The following is a 14,691-nucleotide window of genomic DNA, read 5'->3' on the forward strand; positions in this document are numbered from 1 at the left end:
CTTCAACTAGAACAAAAGGGTTGTAAATATTTGCAACACCCCCACCTGGTTTTGGGGGAGTGGATCAGATATCTTTGAAGAAATTCCTCAAAAGGAGGACTGAATTCTCATTAGTTTTCCAATCTTTCTAATACTACCAGTGACTGCAGTGAAACTGAGACCATTTTACCATTCGCACTGAGACCTTTAAAAAGACACCAAACATGAAAGGGATAAAACAATAGATTCACAAGATACATGTTACAAAGGACCCTTTATTAAGCACTGGAAGTAATAGATTTATATTAGAAGGTTCTATTACACTTACAGTGAGTTATTCAATGACTATGGACCGTTAATGCCCCCTTGTGGAATAACAGTGTAATTCGACTGTGTTGGAAGTGCGTCATTCAGTTGTTATGAATCCGTAGAGTGTGGACTGCGAAACGCACGAGAGTTGCCTCATGTCATAAAAGTGGTGCTATTATTCGTGTGCGTGCATCTAAAAGTAAGTTTCTATGTTTAGTGAGTTTATTTCTCTTGTTCTTTATGGAATATCACCATAATCCTGTTTGTTACATTCAATAGGCCTAATTTTGCATACGGCCGATCAACCTGCCTATATTATCATACTGCATGCATATAACGACATTTCTACATTTCTTCTTTGTTTATATCAAGCGTAAGTGTAATTTCCTCTTCATTGTGTATATTTATATAATTTGTTGTAATTATCGCATACGCTAGAAAATGCTAGTCATTCTGTTATGCACGCGCTGTCTATGTGACGTCATTGACGCTACGGCCGCAGGTTCGATCCCGGGTCTGACCAAGGTTAAGATAAGATGACAAAGTGAATAATATTACTTCTGGATATGCTCTAATGTCTTCCTAAGTATTTAAATTGTTTATCTTTGTTATTGAGTATTGTTTGTTATGCTATTATTTTTATTAATGTTAAGTATTGATATAATGGCTTCTATTTGTGTTATAGAACCACACACACATGCACCCAATAAATCCTCAACAAACCCGATAAGCATCTTCATTGCGTCCTGACCAGACGTACCACAGTGATTCATTTAACCCGATCCACATTGGTTGCTACAAAACAATACATCATCACTGGTATATCTGCATTTGGTGACTTGAAACCAGGGCAAGGGGAGGGCAAAATGGGGAGGGGGGAGGAACGTTTGTCAGGGTGTTGTCACACAGTTTCTGTGAGATCTTTCTCTCAAGATTAGTGACTTTTATTGTTCAATTGCTGAGGTGTGTATCTCAGCTTTTGTCTTAGCACCAAAACCGATCCTTACAATGCACCTTGTGAAGTTGAGTGAGAAAAGCAGAGTGTGCAGAACTGGGATCTTTACTATGTGAAAGTCTGTACAAGATAGTAGGCCTAATAATAAAGAATCAGTAAGTGAAACTAAACTTTTACTGGTAGTGTGACATTGATAAGCCAAAATTAAAGGAACTGTATGTAAGAAATGTATTTCAATTAATCATAAAATGGCCCTGATATGTCACTAGACATTAAGAAATCATGTTAATTTCAAATATTTATATCACTGACAACGGTTGTCCGGCCAAGATATTGTCATTTTAAAAGTGAAGTTGCAGCCCTCAACTGATGTTGATGTTGACATGTTGTGTCATGCCTGAAGCGCCACCCTCCACCTATCTACCAATCACGAAGTCAGTAGTGTTTCTGCATTCGGGTTGCCCGCTCTGCTCTAGTTACCACAGCTGCAGCTACAAACTTTTTGGATAAACAATGTCTAACTTTACGAAACCTAAACAACCTCGTTATGAATCAGAAAAACGTTGTGACAGTGTCCGAAATAAAACAAGGATTTGGGATGCCTTTGAAAGATAGAGACGGCTGAAAACGGAGAATAATTTGAAGACAGATGCCAACGTTGCTAATTTTCTCCTGGACAGGTAAGGTTCATCTAAGTTTGGCTAACTTGTACTTAATGTAAATGGACATTTCAAATATTTATGACAGTCGAACAAAGATATGCATGTTCGTGCAAAGTAACGTTAGGTTAGCGCAGATGGAGGAGGTGGGTCATTGAATTGAAAAGGTAACGTTAAGGAATTGTTTGGTAAATAAAAACGGCGAGTCGTCATTGCTAACAGTAATGCATTATCAGAGCCCGTTTCTCTGTCATTATGCTGGGACGCTGAGGAAAACAACATTAGCACGCCTATTAGCACTGTGTAAACGTATTTGAGACAGTAGCCTAACGTTACCTCAGTAAAAATGATTCCTCATTCGTTCTTCGCATATATAGTGGACAAAACATGCTGCAAGTTGACCTGTATGACCATTGCTAATGTTATTTAGCTTTGCTGTAATTTTACTATAGTATTTTTTCATGTGGGAATGTACTGTCACATACGAGCGTTCATATTTACGATTATATTTGGCTAATCGCCATTAGTACATTTTTGCGATTCATAATTACTTCACAAAACATCGCTCTTGAAGCATAAACATAATTAACAGAAAGAAATTTTTTTTACTGTGTACGACTCGTCACTTGCCATTGAAAGCTCCGTGTAACGTTAGCAGCCTACCTTCCTGCTCCTGCAGCCTATCTGGCAACCTCGAGTCAGGGGGAGGGGGAGAGGGGATACACCGCTCTACAGTAATTTGAAAGTGATTGCAGTACCAGTTTTGGCCACAGTCCTACATACAGCTCCTTTAAAGTAAAACAAACGGACAAATGTTTGCTTTTATGTATTTGCGAGCTTGAAATGGGAATCTCTTTCAGTGAGAATGAGAAGTTTAAAGCTTGCAGGCTCCCGTACATCGACTGCCTGCAGCATCTTCTGGGATTTTTTAAGTGCTCCTATTATGGATTTTGAAAAAAAAATCTTTCATGTAGTGTAACAGTTCTAAGTGAATGAAAACATCCTGCAAAGTTTTAAATCTGAAAGTGCAGCGTATATAAAGTTATTGTCTCTCAAAAGTAAGAGTCGACTCTGAGTCAATTAAACAAATAGATATTTGAACGAGTCGCAAGCCGTTTCGTTGTGATGTCACTACGAAACATTAGCATAATGCTCTTCCACTTATTGCGCGTGCAGAAACCAGGGAAAACTTGAACACCCTCAAATCCTGCAGCTGATTCCTGTGGATTATGCATAGCATCATGTCGAGAAGACGCTGTGCTCTACAATGTGTTTATTGTGTTTCATATTGTGTAGGTATCTGGCTAACTGACGTTATTACTGTGTTACTGAAATACTACTGTAATTCAGCTGTGGACTGCAGTATTACCCAAAACTGTCTAGTAATGCAGATTGTCTGTCATTCTTACTACTTTGAGTAAAGATAAGGGATGGAGCAAGATTTGTTTTGCAAACAAGTGCTCAGCTCGGCCATATGTGCACCGCAATAAATTAGAAACACACACACACACACATGGGTTTGTTGATGGACGCACTTGTTAATGCTGATGGTGAGGAATTACAGTTGAAACATCTCATAATGTACCTCAAACTGAGTAGCGTTTATCACTGAGAAACGTCCTGCTCAAGGTTTCGGGTTGAATAAATAGTTATTCCATTTTGTTATCATCGATTCGGACTCGCACTGGGATTGGTGTAAAATCGACGTCATTGATACTGTGTTTAGTGTGTAGAGTTGCTGAGCTTTATGAAGCCTCCGGACGGAGCTGGAGTTGAGTTATGGTAATGGCCGTTTGTTTCTGAAATATGCGCGGTAGACCATTCACAACAGACTGGACCATCTGACCAATCAGAGCAGAGTAGGCTCGTGAAAAAGATTGATTTAGAGAGACTGATTCATCCGTCGAATGACTCGAGTCGTTTGAGAATCATTGAACATTGTGGTGATGATGTACAATGTATATTATGAGAAAATGAAACAGTTTTTTTAACCTTTGATGCATATAAACTTGTTGTTGGAGACCGCCAAAACTAAATTAGGAAACTTTAAAGTAGCATAAATGGGGCACTTTAACAGTTCGATTCTCTCAAGTCTGCATTTGATGCATAAGTACTAAGTACTGAGTACTAGTATAAGTACTAGCCAGTACAAGTACTAATCACTATCATTCTGGTTCGATTATAAGTGCAGACTGGTGAAGTTATTTTCTCTGATAAAGTCCCCTTTCGACTGTCTGGAGATTGTCTGGAGAAGAAAAGGTGAATACTACCATTAGTCCTATATCGTGTCAACAGTGAAGCTTCCTGAGACCATCCAGTGTAAATTTGCTTTTCATCCAAGGGAGTGGGCTCTCTCAAGTCTGCCCAAAAAGACTTCCTTGAATAAAGAACGGTATCAAAACCTCCAGCCAAAACAACTTATCCCAACAACCTGAGAGCAATTTGGTGATTCTCTGTTCATTTTCCAGCATGATGGAGCACCATGTCACAAGGCATGGTAATGGCAATAATAATATAATGAAGTGGCTCGGAGATCATTACATTGAAATTTTGGATCCGTGGCCAGGCAACTCCCTGGATCTTAATCCCATAGAGAACCTGTGGTCAGTCCTCAAAAGGAGAAGTCCACAAATTGTGATAAATGCTGATTACTAACAAGGCAAGAATGTATCGCCATCAGTCAGGATTTGGCCCAGAAGCTGATATCCAGCATGCCAGAGCAAATTGCAGAGGTTATGAAGAAGGTTCAACAATACTGACTCTTTGAATATATTGAATGTTTTTTGCCAGTAAAAAAAAAAGAATATATGTATATATATATATTTCAAGAACTTTATGAGAAAAAAACATAAAGGTAGATAAACTAAATATAAACTATTTGATACATAATTCCCCAATAATTCCTAAATTCAAAAATTTACAAGTGAGAGAAATCTCGTATTAGTTGACCATAAAATCTTTGTCATATTGACTAAGCCTTGTTCTTATTCTAAACCATACTGACCGGTGTTTGTATCATTGGCCTCTCTGAAAGTTCATGTTCCTCAACAGGATCACAGGACATGCTGTACTCACAATTATATGTGAGCTTGCATTCACTAGCTGATTGGATTTGTGTAAAATCTTTTTTACATTTTCTCACCTGAAAAAAAAAAAAAACCCCAGGGAAAATGTGATGTAAATAAAAGTCAGTCAAAACAAGGTGAAAAATGAACACAAAAACATACTTCTTCGGGGTCCACATTGCGTGGTTGTAGAAACACATGCAGCCTATGTGATTCCTTTATGTACAGCATAACTTGGCCAAATGTCTCATTCCAATCATCCGTAAACCAGTTTTGTAGTTTCGTAAGTAAAAACTTTGATGTTCCTGGGATGCTCACTGTAACATGTGAGCTTGTGATAGTCTTAGGCTTCAGAATATCAATAATCTCATTAGAGTAATGTATAACGGACATGAAGTGGTAGGCATCCTCTGAAAAAAAAAAAAAAAAAGATTTTTACAAAACAAATGGGTTTTTTTGCACTTAATTCAGTATCTCTCATAATGTTCATACGATTCAGGGTTCCCACGCGTCCTGGAAAACCTGGAAAACGAAAGACCAATTTTCCAGTCCTGGAAAACACATGGAAAATGGGAAAAAAAAGTAAAATGTCCTGGAAACGTTTGCGTTGTCCTGGAAAATAATTGTCCCTCCTTGTGGATGAACACAAACGGGTTAAACATTTTACGCATGAATGTCTGTTTTCAAGCAAGTACGCAATTTGACATCTCCGTAAGCTGGTACTTGCCCCTCTAAACTACGGACGTTGTGAGTTCTGTGGCAAATGTGCACGTGCGGTAGGCTACTCCTGTCTGACAACCAGTGTTAATTTCGTTAACGAAAACTTGATGAAAAATGTTCGTTGACGACCTTTTTTTCCCTGACTAAGACAAGACGATGAGAGACGACACCCACGTCATTAAACGATAACTGTGACTAATAACACATGCAATGTCGTTGACAAAATAAGACGAGACTGAAATGTGTATAAAAATTTTTTAAACTTGAACAAAACCACTTGTTTTGCTGAATAAATGAGACAACACATTACATTCTGTTTTTACCAGATTTAAATAATGAATCCTCTCTAAACTGTTGAAGCGCGGGTGATCAGAAAACACAGACAAGCAAGCTGGAGTTCAGTGATCTTCATTTGAGATTTTAAATTAAAGTGTCATTCACTCGGTCTGTGTTCTGTCACGAGCCGCTTGCGCTGTTTGTGCGATTAAATCTGCGATCAAAATGCAGGCTGATACAGCAGTGTTTTTAATGTTGATCATATTATACAAGCAAGAATGCAATGTTTCCCGAATATCCACTATTTCAAACGTGACATTTTATACAACAGTTCAACAAGCTAAGGGTAACTTTTGTTAAGTGATGATGTAACATTACTACATTTAAAACAGTATTGTCAGTAGCCGATCATTGCTCTATTTTGCAACGAAAGCCACAGCAGAACTGCAGCACACAGTGGTGATTCGTGAACGAATCTGTGGCTTAGTATGAACGAATCGTGAGATTTAATGATCCGTTCATAAATACAGCCACTTGCTTCGTTACTGAATGAATGAATGACTCGTTGACTGACTCACTCACTCACTCATAAAGACAGTGACTTACCACCACCTACTGGCAATTTTAATTTAATACAACAACAAGTGAACAAGTGTGTGTGTGTGTGTGTGTGTGTGTGTGTGTGTGTTTTGCGGACTGTCGACGCCATGTGGAGGGCAAAAAACATTTAAAGATTGTGGCCAGTACAGTACAAAATGTCTATATTTTGTAATCAAAAATATAGGTTTTATTGTTTTTTTTTTTATAACCATTTTCTAGCCGGTGAATGGGGAAATTACTGCGTGCAAAGTAATGGAGTTACAAAAGTCTGAAAAAAAAGCTGCACAAAACAAGTGGTACTCAAAATATTTTGACGAAGTTGGCAGGTCTGGTGACGCTACCAACCAATCAAATTGCACATTTCCTTAGAACCGTTCTGCTTCCCAGTGTTTTCATCTGTCTTTGTTGCTAGATTTATCGGTTTTTCGTACCCAAGTAAGGATTTATTTATCCAAAGAAGGGCCAAAGCTAGCGACTTTCTGTTAAAGAGTGTTGCTGTATCGTAGTATATCGAGTGAGAGGTTTTTCTTCCTCTCTCTGTTGAGTGACAGAGGAGCAGTGGAAAGCTGTGTCGTCACTCATACCTTTACATGAAATATATTTTTGGTTTTAGTGGAGCCGTAGCGAGCACGACGCCAACTTCGAGACAGCGACGGGTAACAGGTAGTCTTAGCGGGCCATGTTCCACTCAGTATTTCATACTTATTCTATTGTCCGACAGCAGAAACAAAAAACATGCAAGTAAGCAAGTAGAGGAAAGCAGGTGGCATTGTGAAAGACAACAATCTTTGCACAACTATAATACAGATATAACGGTATAGGTACAATATCACATCGGTTTCAAAATATGTCTCGATGTGATAATATCGGTATATCGCCCCGGTCTTAGTTGTGATAACTTGACTCGCACTGTAGCAGCTGGAAAAAGTCTTGAAAATGTCCTGGAAAAGTCCTGGAAAATAATTTCAAGAAAAGAGTGGGAACCCTGCGATTGCCAACTCACCAATGGAGGTCTCGCAGTGAGGTAGGCTGAGTTGAGACAGCTCACCCTGAACACATTTGATATCATACAGGGGTCCTGCTTGGTAATGGTTGGCAGGGACTGGACAGTCGATGTCCTGAAGAACAGAGCTGTACAACACCTCCCCGTCCCCCTTCATGTTAAAACCAAGCTTTGTAATCTCACAATGGAACCAGCCTGCATGGCTGCTCTGTAACCTATTTCAAAGAAATATCAAATATTAATGCAAACTGATACACTCAATAGCTTACTTCACCTGTTTGTTGATATAGTACAGTACCTGTATTTGCTTTGCCCCTCCTGTAAGATGACCTCAGGAGTGAACAAATCATCTTTTACATCTAGCTTCTGTGTAAAAAAAAGTGTTTTAAGTGCATTGTAATTGTATTGTCAAATTAGACACAAGTAATTATAATACTGCATTTGCAAAGAGATAATTTTAAAAGAAATGAAGCAATGACTTGCCCTTAAAATGTCTGAAGGGGACTGAGAATCTCCATCTGAGATTTCTGGTAATACCAGATGCATTGAATTATTTCCCCGGATCATCCTCTGTATCCTCTCAGAAAGCTCTATCCTTTCTGTAGTTGGTTCAGAGCCACAGATGTAGGTTTTGTGTCCACATTTTTCATGAAGCCACTCCAATACACTTCTCTGAGCTCCAGTGTATGTATTTATGCTACAGTCTCCCTCTGTAAATACTACAATGACATGATTCCAAAATTTCTCTCCAAGAAACTCAAAATTTTCAAGAATCTCTTTGGTCTGGTCTGTGAATTGGCCATCATGCAGACAAATTGCAAGCAGAATGGCATGAGGCCCAGGAGTCAGTCTTTCCCATCGAAGAATCCTCTTGGCATTGCAAATATCAATATCAACCAAGTGCACAATCTTCTTGTTCATTGAACCTTTGAAAATCTTAAGCCTACCACTGCCAATTTCCTCACAACTTCCTCCATCAAAAATCAGGTTTAGAACAGATTTTTCTGTTTCACTGAATCTTATGAGACAAATCCTTGTCTCTCTAAGAAGACAGCTTTCACCTATTTAAGAAAAACATCCATTAAAAAAATGTATATTAATTCCACATCTAGGAGATATGACCACTGACAAACAACTACATATGGTATCATAAAACATGACACTGTTAATGTAAATGCCTAAATTACAATAAATTGGTATAGAAGAGTTAAAAGAGTGAAAATGCTTTGTTTATTTGAAAACATTTCTTTTGTTTTTTTGTTTGCATTAATGACTCCTAAAATGTAATAAAATTAATGAATTAATAATGAATAACTCATTAATATAGGTCGATCTTATTAAACATGTATTTTACAGTGCCTTTGTTTTCTATGGAGCTTGAATAAATTGATTTAGTAATAATAAATACTGATTCAGAACAATGTTCTTCGTGAGATCACATCTCACAATACGTGTTGTTCTGTTTCCTGTGTTTTGGTTTCCAGATAGCCTGAAGAAGTGCAACAGAGTTTGTTTCCATTAAAACTGTGTGTACATAGACCCAGCTCTTATTTCTGCCATTTTCAACCCCTTGCTGACAGATTTGACCTGGACAAAGTTTTTTTTAAATTTATGTAAATGGTCTTTTTGTGCCTTTATTAGACAGGACAGTGCAAATGAGACAGCAAAGCATGGGCGGAGAGAGAGGGGAATAGGATCGGCAAAGGACAACAAAAGGTTGAACAAAAAAGTTTGAAAATCAAACTCAGGTCGCCAGATGCCCAACTGCGCTATATGTCGTCATGCTACCCACAAGGCTATTGGCACCGGTCCTGGACAAAGTTTAAAGGGGGAATGAGAAAATAGTTTTTGTAAATGTATGTAGTGTTTGTCTGAAGCAGGGATAGGCAAGTTTAGTCCTAGAGACACACTGTCCTGCAAAGTTCAGCTCCAATCCTTTAACAAAGAAAACACAGCTTTAGTAATCATGAAGACATTGATTAGCTTGTTCAGGTGTGTTTGATTAGGTTTGGAGCTAAACTCTGCAGGACAGCGGCTCTCTAGGACAGAACTTGCCTACCCCTGGTCTGAAGAAATCACTGCATACAACAAAACCTTTTTGAGGAACCAATAAATTCCGCAAAAGAGGGTGTAGTCTATATCAGTAATTATGATCAGAAACAGAAACATATATGATGGATGAAACAGAAGAGTTTCACCAGGTCAAAGTCCTGACATAAATAACAAAATGTTGTGATGTGCCAGGACTTTCAAGAATATTTGTTTAAACCATAATTTTTTTTCAATAAATATAACACTATACACTGAGCGTGTCATCTGCAGATTTCAATTTTGGATGGCATCAACCAGTTAAACATTTTACAACAGGAAGACTGATCATGCACCAAATAGCCAAAATTGGGAAAACATCTGCACATTTAAAAAATGTCAAAATGGTTGTCAAATTAATTAAAACATTCATATCACACTTGACAACATTCTTAATCAATAGTTTTTAGATTATAAGAATTTGAACTCCAAGATTATCTTGAAATTATGACAAAAGTATATGAAAAAATGTACATACTGTAGCACATTTTTGTACTTTTGGGGATTTTCTTTTAAGAAATTAAACTTTTAATTTTGCAGACCAGTGTATTTCAAGTAATCCAACCCCTAAATATAAAAAAGTATGAAAATATATAAAATAAAATATTTACCGAAATCAAGCCCATTTGTCAGGGCTCTCTCATAAAACTCTTCAGCCTTCAGTTTTTCGCCCTTCACTTCATGAATGAATCCTTGTATAGCACACGCCTCGCTGTCATTCAGGGTTTTCACCCTTTCAATGCGACGTTTAATCACCTCCTTCAGGTTCTTCTCACACAACCAGCCTGATTCCGGCTGCAGCCTCAGACCTTGCATGAAATGATAGATGGCCAGTTGTTCAGATCTTTTGGTGTAGAGCTGGTATTCGCCATAGAAACAATGAACTACCGGTAGGTTTTGTTTTTCATTATTAGCTATTTTAAATGCTTCTTCAAAAAGTCTCTCAGCTTTGGAGCTGTCAAGTTGTCCGTAAAGCAGTGCTAGATCTGCCATGGCAATAACGAAAGTGGGCTTTAGGGAAATCGCCTTCTCCAGATGATCGATGCACTTTTGCCGGTATTGCTGTATTTCGTATGACTTGCCAGTTGTCCTATATTTCGTTTTGTAACACATTGCAAACTGATGGTGTATAAAGGCTGAGTTTGGGGTAGCCTGCAGGGCTTCTTTCAGGAGAGAAATGGCTTCGTCCATGTTTCCTAATTGGCGGAAAAACTTTGCTGCGTATCTTATGACATGTGGGTTTTCAGGAGACATCACCAGCGCCGTAATCACCTTATCCTTTGCAGTTTTGAGCATCTTTTTATAATCTCTGTTATAACGCATTCTCAGTGCTAGCAACACTAATAGTACAGCATCATCTGGATCAAGCTCTATAGCTCTGTTGAGTTGTTTTATTGTTGGCGAGTCTGAAAAGTCAAGGGTCTCATTGGTCGTGCGGTACAGGGCAATAGCATAGCCTGTATTTAAATCGCTGTCATCAGGGTTCATTTCAAGGGCCTGTCTAAAGCATTCCTTTGCGGCATTGTAGTAATTGGAAGAGAATTTAAGAAAAACCCAAGCCTTTTCTCTGAGTACCTCGATAGTATGAGTGACTCCTTCAGAGAATTTCCTATGGATACTCTCTAACTGTTTCAAGTACTCTTGACATGTAGAAAAATCTTTCATATGATAGTGCAACCAGGCAAGGTCTCCATAGGTAACAATAAGAACTTGATCACTGTCTTTGTAGTGTTCCTTTGCAAGCTGCACTGATTTCTGCAGATTTGCGAGTGCTTCCTGATGATTGCCATAGAGATACTGAACAAATCCAAAGCTGCTGTACGCTCGTGTTACTCTCGCCTCGGCAGATTCCAACTGAATCTGTTCCTCCAGACGATTCAGCAAATCACAGAGAACAAAGTCTTTTTCTTCTCTTAGAGACCACGTAAAATGGCACTCCTGCTGCAGCAGTTTGGTTTTTAAAACACCTTCAAGACTGAAAAAGAAGGAAAGCTGAGGCAAATTACTTAAACAAATTTTATTTATATGAGTCATGTGCTCTAGCAGTATGTCACAGTGTACACAGTGTGAACCATGTCACTGATTCGTGAGATAAGGGACAAAACATGTCCTACACACAAAAGCCCACTTTATGTTAAAAATAAAGATATTCTTCAAAATAAAAATACTTTAAAAGTTACATCTAAAGGAAATCTGGATACTCAGGACATTCATTGATTTTATTTTTAAATCATTTTGTTAGTATCATTTTAAATACATGCTCTGTACTTGGAAAACACGTGTAATTTAACCTGTCCTTCGAAAGTGGTCAAAATGTAAAACTGCCAAAGAGTTTAGAAATGCAACTAATTAAAAAATATACATTTAAATTGAAAATCAGATCTATATATATATATTAAACAACACAAACTAGATATTTAATTATATATATAAAAAATCCATAAAAAAGTTATTTATGTCTGACAGAGTTGACTTGTAAGCTGATGGAGTTGACAAGTGCTCACAAAACTCTTTATTTGGTGATATTGCATTTAAACACTTTATTTTAAGGTGACGTAGTTCCATGCAACTACCATGGTAACTACATGTACATATTATAGTAATAACAGTAAATTATGCATTTACTAACTCTAAACCAACCCCTAACAGTAACTCTACAGTCAGAACATGTAGTTAATTAATATTACCCAGTACAATGAAACTAAATTACCTTAAAATAAAGTGCAAACATTATATATATATATATATATATATATATATATATATATATATATATATATATATATATATATATATATATATAAATATATATATATATATATATATATATATATATATATATATATATATATATATATATATATATATATATATATATATATTAGTGTTGTCAAAAGATTAATCGCGATTAATCGCATCCAAAATAAAAGTTTGTGTTTGCATAATATGTGTGTATATATATATATATATATATATATATATATATATATATATATATATATATATATATATATATATATATATATATATATATATTGCATATAGGGAATTATTCTAGTTATTTCATGATTTTATTTATATATACACTCTAAAAAAAAAAAGGTTCTATATTGCACCAAAAATGGTTCTTGGCTCGTAATCATAGGGGAACCTTTTTTAGTGCTATATAGCACCAATTTTGGTGCTTCAGTGGTTCTTCAGCGGTTCTTCAGAGGTTCTTCAGTGGTTCTTCAGAGGTTCTTCACCGGTTCTTTGACTAAGGTGCTATATAGCACCTCTGAAGAACCACTGAAGCACCAAAATTGGTGCTATATAGCACTAAAAAAGGTTCCCCTATGATTACGAGCCTTTTTTTTTAGAGTGTATTTGGCCTGATTTACATGCCTTTTAGCATACGCATACACACACACACACACACACACACACACGTACGTGTGTGTATAACCATTTATATATTTTATATAATGTTGCCATACTATTCAAATTCGAAAGTAAAATGAAGAAAATTAAGACATGTCGCACACAACAGATTCAAAACGAATTCATAATTACACCATGAGAAATAATGTCAGTCCCTCAGATCGTCTGAAAATCACGTTTGACAAATCATTTTGCGCTTGTTTCCATGATGCATACTATTCCTTAAACATATAATTCAACATTAATACAACAAACAAACCCACCTCATTTTGAGCCCATCTTCAGTATAAGCATCAAATCATGAAAATACCAATGGAGCAAGACATTTTCGTGGAGTGTTATCCATAGAAATACATTTGAAGCTACTTCCGCTTAGGGCAGGGTAGGGCAGTTCAGGTGAGATTAAACCTGTATCTACGACCTGTACACATAGGAATAGTCGAGTAACTTTGCCTAGGTGGAGTCAAGCCTGCCGCACTCCTGTAACTGAAGCTTACCCGCCTCGATCGCCCCCAGGTTGTTGGTCCCAGTATATTATCAGGGAGCCAAAGTCTCAAAAAGGGGTTGAACCATAGGGTTGAACCCTATGGAGGACAAATGACTTAAGTATAAATTAATAAATTAATAAATACTTAAATGCAGAATTAAACAAATAAATAAATAAATACATAAATGTAGAAATACATAAATAAATGAATGAATTAATAAATATATGAAGAAATAAATATATAAATACATAAATGAATGAATAAATAAAAAAATAAATATATAAATAAATAAATGAATAAATAAATAATTAAAGGCTGAAATAAAAAAATAAATGAATAAATAAATATATAAATAATTAAATGCTGAAATAAATAAATACATGTATAAATAAATAAATATATTAAGAAATAAATATAGAAATACATAAATAAATGAATAAATAATTAAATGTTCAAATAAATAAATAAATGCAGAAATAAATGTCTGAATAAATAAATAATTTTGTCAAAAGTATAATTTTGATTTGTACTATTTTTGTATAATTTGTGTTATACTATACTTTTTATACATTTATTTATGTATTTCTACATTTATTTATTTTTACATTTATTTATACGTACGTATGTTAATACGGTAGGCGGTCTTAACCTCTCTCAATGCAGGATTGGTTAAACAGGATCGTCCTGTCTTTTACTGTCTATGGGTGCGTCTCAATCAGCCCCTAGCTCAGTAGTCAGGGCACTGATCAGGACATAAGTCAATGGGCTGACTCCCTGATCAGTGCCCTGACTACTGAGCTAGGGAGCTGATTGAAACGCACCTATGCGTCGGCTACGGCTGTTTTACTGTGGATGCTAGTTTTGTCAAATATGGCGGGTTTTTTAAGTAGCCTACCATTGCTAATGATTTGCGTTTGATAGCAAATTATATAGATCATGTGGTGTGTACCAGTCAGTGCCAAAACCTCTCTACCAAGAAATGAAAAACTACCTGCATGATCTCATTGCACAAGGATGGGCACAGAAATCAAACTCACCATATGCCTCACCTGTTGTGTGCGTCCGGAAAAAAGACGGCAGTTTACGTCTGTGCATTGATTGCAGACTGCTAACTCAAACTCATCCTAAT

At 36.6% G+C, this 14,691-nt stretch overlaps 1 protein-coding gene across 1 annotated transcript; it reads right to left on the reverse strand.

Annotated features, from left to right (window-relative positions):
• Positions 1-5,462: 5,462 nt before the first annotated feature.
• Positions 5,463-11,729, reverse strand: LOC307124810 (interferon-induced protein with tetratricopeptide repeats 1B-like; the record flags this gene model as incomplete). The annotated part of the gene is made up of 6 exons (XM_079814258.1): positions 5,463-5,518; positions 7,567-7,781; positions 7,865-7,932; positions 8,050-8,627; positions 10,266-11,629; positions 11,716-11,729. The coding sequence occupies 6 exons, from the start codon at positions 11,727-11,729 to the stop codon at positions 5,463-5,465; spliced, it is 2,295 nt and encodes a 764-aa protein (XP_079670384.1).
• Between the last annotated feature and the right edge of the window lie 2,962 nt (positions 11,730-14,691).

Source organism: Gobio gobio, assembly GCF_949357685.1.
Source record: "Gobio gobio genome assembly, chromosome: 4".
NCBI lineage: Eukaryota > Metazoa > Chordata > Actinopteri > Cypriniformes > Gobionidae > Gobio > Gobio gobio.